Source organism: Triticum aestivum, chromosome 6B (genome assembly GCF_018294505.1).
Source record: "Triticum aestivum cultivar Chinese Spring chromosome 6B, IWGSC CS RefSeq v2.1, whole genome shotgun sequence".
NCBI classification, from domain to species: Eukaryota; Viridiplantae; Streptophyta; class Magnoliopsida; order Poales; family Poaceae; genus Triticum; species Triticum aestivum.
The window spans coordinates 1,584,507-1,591,638 of NC_057810.1; the positions used below are offsets into that span (position 1 = coordinate 1,584,507).

The window sequence follows — 7,132 nt, forward strand, 5'->3', positions numbered from 1 at the left end:
TTTCTAAATATTTGTCTTTCTAGAGATTTCAACAAGTGACTACATACCAAGCAAAATGAGTGAACCTACACTCTAACATATGTCTACATACATCCGTATGTTGTAACCATTTAAAATGTCTAGAAAGACAAATATTTGAAAACCGAGGGAGTAGCATTTATATGCCGTATGCAATAATAAATACAGAAGGATTAACAACATAGATGTTTGTTAGGAACTGCTCAAGGGGCAGACCGTTGGAATTATCGGGGCAGGCCGCTCTGGCTCAGCTTATGCAAGGATGATGGTATTTATACATCCATATATAGATCCGTCGGATACTCTTGGAGCCTCTACCGTTTTGCACCCATATATAGATCTAAAGTTAATCAGGTAAGCCAACGGCAAGGGAGTGTATGAAAATTGCTGACAACACTACAAATACGTCTTTCTCCATCACTGCATCTTAAATACAATGATGTATCTTAAGTTATTCCTTACAAGCATATTTGCCGAAATAATTGTAATACAGTTGTACACAATTGACATAGGCTTACAAGTAAAATATGCAAATATACTGGAAGCGAAACTACATGACATACTCTGGTCCAAAGTGAACTATGAAACATAAATACATAATGCGACTCCCATAAAAAATAAATGGTATAATTCAGATGAATACTTGGAAGGACGCAATTTTGGTATTGCACGTATATACTTAACGTGGCAAAGTGAGTGAGGATGAAAGTTCTTGTTCTAGACTGTAGCAACTGGGCAGCATCTGTGCATCAGAGTTACTAACCTCTGGGAGAATATTGCATTTTCTTAGCCTCTTAGTTCGCAGGAATTGCAACCTCATATCTACTTCTTTCATAGTAGGTCTGTCTTTTCCTTTCAGTCTCAAGCATGCTTCTGTAAGTGACGAAATATCATCAATGTCTTCCGGATCTGCCTCTTTGACAACCTGAGGATCCATTAATTCCATGATAGCTCCCTCTTGCAATCCTTCCACGAAATAATGGGCCAAGTTCTGTTTTGCACCTAGATCATTGATAAAAATTGGCTTTTTTCTTGTCAAAAGTTCCACAAGTATTACTCCAAAACTATACACATCACTCTTTTCCGTTAACTGCCCAGTATGGTAATACTCTGGATCTAGGTAACCAAATGTTCCTTGGACAATAGTCACCACATGTGTCTCATCGAGTGAAAGAGACCTTGAAGCACCAAAGTCAGAAACCTTTGTGGCGAAGCTGCTGTTCAATAGAATATTAGAAGATTTCACGTCTCTATGGAAAATTGGTATTGCAGCAGCCGAGTGCAGATAAGCAAGTGCTCCTGCTGCTTCTACTGCAATCCTAATGCGATCATCCCAAGACAGCAAGCATTTAACACCAACGTCAATGTGAAGTAGGTCATGCAGTGTGCCATTAGATATGAACTCGTACACAAGCAAAGGCACTTCAGATTCAAGGCAACAACCGAAGAGCTTTACCACATTTCGATGAATGATTTGAGACAAGATAGCAACCTCATTGATAAACTGGTCTATCTCAGTTTGCTCCACAATTTTGGATTTTTTAATAGCTACCACCCGTTGGTCAGATAGAATCCCTTTATAAACTGTACCATGCCCTCCACGACCAAGAACACGAGCGACATCGAAGTTGTTGGTTGCCTTCTCTAGCTCCTCCAAGGAGAATATCTTTGTTTTGTTTGTGGCGCTTTCATCTGAGATCAGCTGCTCCAAGAGTAGGCCTTGATTTTTCTTGAAGTGTGCTAGTCGGATTCTCTTCTTGATGCCTTTCTTCCACTTATTGGTGAATAGAATTAGACAGAATGCAATAATTATAGAGCCAAGGCCACATCCAGTTCCAATTGCGATACCTACATGTAATCATCGCTCTGTGAGTCACACCGCATTTGGTTAATTATAAGTGCAATGCGGATATTTCGCTAGTTATGACTTACCCAAAAGAAGATTGTGTTGCTTGGCTGATGTAACACACTTCTGCTTTATTGGATCAAACTCTTTTCTATGAGGGCAACTCGTGCATGTGTAGCCTCCAAGAAAATTTTGACATCTCCCATTGCAGTTGCTTGATAGTGCACATTCATCGATATCTGTAGAAAACTATTATTGGTTATATATGGGTGGCGAATATATTACTACATGCTAAAAAAATGCCAGATCAATTGAAACTCCTTTAGATTTGTGTGTTGCTTTCATGAACTATCAAGGTGGCTAATTATTTATTTTATTTCTTGTAGATTTTTTACTTATATTTACCCCTTAATTGCACAATACATTACATTTGAGATGTTGATACAATTCTAAAGGTCTATCTTTGACTTTTATATTGTCTATAGAAATATATTTTGTTTTGACAAAGGGTGGATTTTATTGACTCAAAATGAAGCATCTAGTGGATACAAACACACCCGGCCACTGCATTGCTAGGATGCACATGGCCAAACCCAACGCAAACACACAAAAACCTACTGGAAAATAACAAAGTCATATAATGCCAAAGCTATAACTAAAAGAGAAAAGAAACATCAAACCGAACAAAACTGCGATCGACAAAGTATTGCAACAACCATATCCATACCGACTATCTCGTGAAACCATAAGGACAGTGAGGTTCTTCAACAGAAACTCCTTCAGGAAGAGGGCATCGCTCTACACCCAAGTCACCGGATTCAACCACTCAAGGTCAGATTCTAGGTCTTTTACCCTGAAGAACTAGTCTGAGCTTATCCGAGCAATGCCTTCAACAAGGTAACAACACCAACTCATGTTAGACCTAGGTTTCACCCCGGAGTTCAAGACTAGGAACTTGTGCAACACCACTATGGGTCGTCACCACTTTTTCACAATCCAAGTAGCTACATGTGATGGGCAATGGAATCGATCACCGCCACTGAACAACCTTACCCTATGCGTCAAGTCGTCGTCTATGGATTGCATCTCACTATCAAAGACAGTCGTCAGGTCTGAAGATGGAAATCCTCGTGAAGATCTTTTTTGTGGCCATCGCAATCCACAGAGAGGCTGCCGCACCAAACCAAAGTGGTCAGTATAAAGATCAACACATACGGCACAACCCATCACATTCGATTGCCACCTCACCGGAGAGAGTTCTGTCTAGGTTCATCGACCTAGGGCCGACATGGCCAGATCTGAAGCACGGAAAGCAGAATTTTCCTCCGGGCAAGAACCATGACGCCGCATCCCGCTTGGTCTAAAGATCACTTGCAACGGTATCCCATAGTTGTGATCTAGCGGATGTAACGGTTGTGATCTTCTAATAAGGGATGTACCACCAGATCGAAGAGCGGATATTTCTTTTTTTGTTGTTGAATTTCTAGTGATCTTGTAATTTTTCTTTTGTATTGTGCTTTTAATATATAATTGATAGATAAATAAATTTTCCAAATATTTGTACGTGCAAGAGCAACATTAGTGCACAATTAAGGGTGATGAGGACGATCAGACCTATGCAGCCATCTTTGATGTACGGATTTCCTTGAAAGCCTAAAGAGCACTTGCAACGGTATCCCATAAATATTTCCCCATGGGTAACGTTTAGGCAATAGCTGTGGGAACTGCGGCATGCATAAGTAGTATCATTTTTCTTAGCTGCTTGACAAATTAAATTGGCAACCGCCCACTTCATAACAATGTTGTACTCCATAGAGAAATCAAATTGATCTTCCATAGGGGGGCCCGAGTCCCATCCATGTCCAGCACTGTCAGTCTGGATAATTACTACCTCTTGAGCTTTACTTCCCTTCACCATGTTGCTAACAAACAAAGTCCCATCTTCCACGGATATATCAGTCACAAGATATTGTGCAATTGAGAGAGAAAATATGAGATCACCAGATGTACAATTAAGACGAAATCTTTCATTTGCATAGCACCCTTCTTCAAGACCAAAGGGGAAGGGAACAGTAATGCGTCGACATGATGCAGGACAGTGTTTTTTGGGCTTGGGGTTATAATCTGCTCCACAGTGGAAACACACAAAACAGTAAGAACAAGAGGATGAAGGCTAAATAGAAGGGGATTTTAACTCATTTTGGAGAAGCAGTAAGGCCGGAAGTACCTTGCATGCATCCATCTAAAATGTAAGGGTTGCCTTGTCGATAAGAAGAGCAGTCACAGTTGTAACCACCAGATGAGGAATTCTGGCAACTGCTACCGATGCTACAGGCATAGCTTGCCTTGTTCATTTGTGCACTTTGACAGCTTGGTTGGTCCACGATGGTAACACTAAGCATCGCGTCAAAAATATTGCTTGGATCTGTCCAACTCGAGAAAATAGCGGTTGTATTGTAATAAATCATAGACACGAAAGCCATGATGCCAGGGTGGAACCAATCAGATTGTGTTGCAGTAGTATTAGTGCTGACAAGTTCTGCACGAAAGCCTGGCAGGTCCCTTGGTAATTGGATGAGGCAGCAGCCTATTCCATTACAAGAAACTCCAGTTGGTGCCTTCTTGCCCGCACATCTACTCATACAAGAACCAACCATGTCTCCCGTACCATACTCGAACAAGGTGACGTCAAAATCACAACCAGCTACGTACAAAATATTATCACTAGCGATAGTAATACCTTTAACAGGGGCCTCCCAAGACATGTTGTAGGTATTTGTACCTGGCCTCGTTGTAAGGTTGAAGAATATAGGGGTCCCCAGACCTCCGCTGGAGTACATGTATGTGACCTGGGCAGTGCTGCTGCCTAAAAAGAGCTTTGGATGCTTGGTGGAGCTGTTGCAGGTGAGGTCGAAGCCTAAACGGAAGCAACCGGACCCAATACCAAAGGGATAGAAGATGTCGATGTCCCCGCACCTTGAGATGCACTTAGCCAAGGAGTCACTTGAAGGGATCTGCAAGATCCCTCCGGCGGTTCCATCGACTCGCGGAGCAGCTGCCGAGAACATCAGAAGAAAATACATGGCGATGAGTATCGTGCTCATCGTTGCGCTGCGCAAGTAAGCTAGTCTGTCTTGTGTTGGTGTTGGTGTTGGTGTTTCGGTGTTGGGCTTGGGGCAATTTGTAGGCTGTATAAAGGCGACCCCGGCTTGGAGTCAACTATAGCGTTGGACAACGACATGAGAACGAAGATTCATTTAAGGTCAAGTGAAAAATCTGCAAGACGGCATGCAACCTACCAGCTTGTATGCATACCACATGACACTACACGGTCTAGACAGTAGATACTTTCCAAATTTGCTCTGTCTTGCCAACTTGGATGTCGAGAGTGCCACGACGCCTAAGGAGGTCTCTTTATGACACTAGACTTGTGAATTACCATCTGACAGCCGTGTCATGCTAGACTCTTACGTGTAAATTTTTCCACATGGCCAATAGTTGCCTACCAGGTACTCCCTCCGTTCCAAAATAGATGACTCAACTTTGTACTAATTTTGTACTAAAGTTAGTACAAAGTTGAGTCATTTATTTTGGAACGGAGGGAGTAACATGCAGGGACTAGCGTCCTATCCTAGAAAAACAGGGACATATTTCAATTAGAAATGTCATATAAATTGCGCTAATCTTCAAAAAGAATATGAGATAGATGGTACGGCTGTCTCAGGGCATCTCCAACGCCATTCATAAAACAAACGCCCCCAAATGTTCACAGATATCCGGCTGGGCAGATGCCATCCAACCGTATCCCTCATTTCTCCTCTCTTTGTATCAAATTTTCTTATCAATAAAATTAGACCATACTTTTTTTTGGGTGAAACTTTTATCTATTCATCAACTGTCAAGGTAGTACAAAGACTAGCAAAAATAAAATAAAGTATATCCAGGTCGTTAGACCACCTAACGACAACTACAATCACTGGAGTGAGTCAAAGGCGCGCCCTCATTATCGCCCTTCCCTCACTAGAGCCGGACAAACCTTGTTCTACTAGAAAGTCGTGAAGTCGTTGTTCTAATTGCCCTTAGGTCCAGCGCACAAGAACAGGAACTGTCGCTCATAAATAGAATGATAGATCGGAAGGATACAACCTTTAGACCCATGAACAAAGAATAAATCCACAGAGATCCATCGAAAACCAACACCGACCAAATCCCATTAGATCCACCGAAGACACACCTCTACATGCCCTGTGCCCTATGACTACGCTAGGTGCACCACAGGGAGATGAGATAGGCGGGGAGGACTTTATCTCATCTTCAGGGAGCCGTTTATGCCACAAATTCTTGAGCAGGACACAAATCCCTAATCGCTTAAAAATGGCTAAAAACGGAGCTGGATGCCTCCTGCTGGTAAGGGCCTGGTTCCATTGTACCCTTCATGGCCCAAAAGCCATAGGAGATGGGGCAGACAGACAGAGGATGTGTATATGGTCCTTCCCACTCGAAGAATAGCTTGCTTCTGGAGACTGAATCAATCGAAAGACGAGATCCCTACTTCCAAACTTCTCTTTTTAATGATGTTTCGTTATTCCTACACAACGTTGAGATCATCCACGTGACACTAGATTATGCTTTCTCAGTGAACGTGGTTGATCTCGCTCGACTTGCCCATTGCTATATGGTTGCATAACTGATGCGAAGATTATCTTGGTACCATAGTCTTTGCCTAACTTGATGAAGTTGTGGGTCGTGGACTACGAGCCATTGTCGGTTATTATTAGCCCCGGAAGATCAAATCATGCAAATACGTGGCCATCAATGAAACTCACTACTGCTCTAGTCAGTCATCTAGCCGCCTCTATCCACTTAGTGGAAGTGTCGATCACAATGATCAGGAACTTGAACCCTGGTGGAGCTATCGAGAAAGGTCCTAGAAGGTCCCCAAGTCGTGAACTACCAGGATAATGGAATCATTCGTGGGGCCTGTGCAAGCTGATGTTGTTTTTATTTTATTTTTTGCTGGGGAACCGGCAAGCCGGCATTGCCATTCTGAACAAAGCTGACTGTAAGGGCATCTCTAGCCGCGCCCCCAACAGCCCTCCCCCCCCCCCCCAATTGTGAATTTTAGCGTTGGTGGCCAAAAATCAGCCCAGTCGCCTCCCCCCCCCCCCCCCCCCCCCCCCCGACCTCATTTAGCGCCGGTTTGGGCCAAATCCAGAGCCAGTGATCCCGAGACGAACCCAAGCGCCCAGAGGTCGCCTGGGGGCGCCG

At 43.1% G+C, this 7,132-nt stretch overlaps 1 protein-coding gene across 1 annotated transcript; it reads right to left on the reverse strand.

Annotated features, from left to right (window-relative positions):
* Positions 1 to 411: 411 nt before the first annotated feature.
* Positions 412 to 5,006, reverse strand: LOC123135340 (wall-associated receptor kinase 5). Its single transcript, XM_044554368.1, has 4 exons — positions 4,092 to 5,006; positions 3,479 to 3,988; positions 1,951 to 2,103; positions 412 to 1,866 (listed from the first exon to the last, which is right to left on the reverse strand). The coding sequence occupies exons 1-4, from the start codon at positions 4,966 to 4,968 to the stop codon at positions 698 to 700; spliced, it is 2,709 nt and encodes a 902-aa protein (XP_044410303.1). The 5' UTR covers positions 4,969 to 5,006; the 3' UTR covers positions 412 to 697.
* Positions 5,007 to 7,132: the final 2,126 nt, after the last annotated feature.

Excerpts from the sequence above, each read along its gene's own strand:
- LOC123135340 (XM_044554368.1), bottom strand. The coding sequence starts at position 4,968 with ATGAGCACGATACTCATCGCCATGTATTTTCTTCTGATGTTCTCGGCA. Across the intron at positions 2,104-3,478 it reads CATCAAAGATGGCTGCATAG|ATATCGATGAATGTGCACTA; the intron begins GTCTGATCGTCC and ends AGTTTTCTACAG. Across the intron at positions 1,867-1,950 it reads GCAACACAATCTTCTTTTGG|GTATCGCAATTGGAACTGGA; the intron begins GTAAGTCATAAC and ends GATTACATGTAG.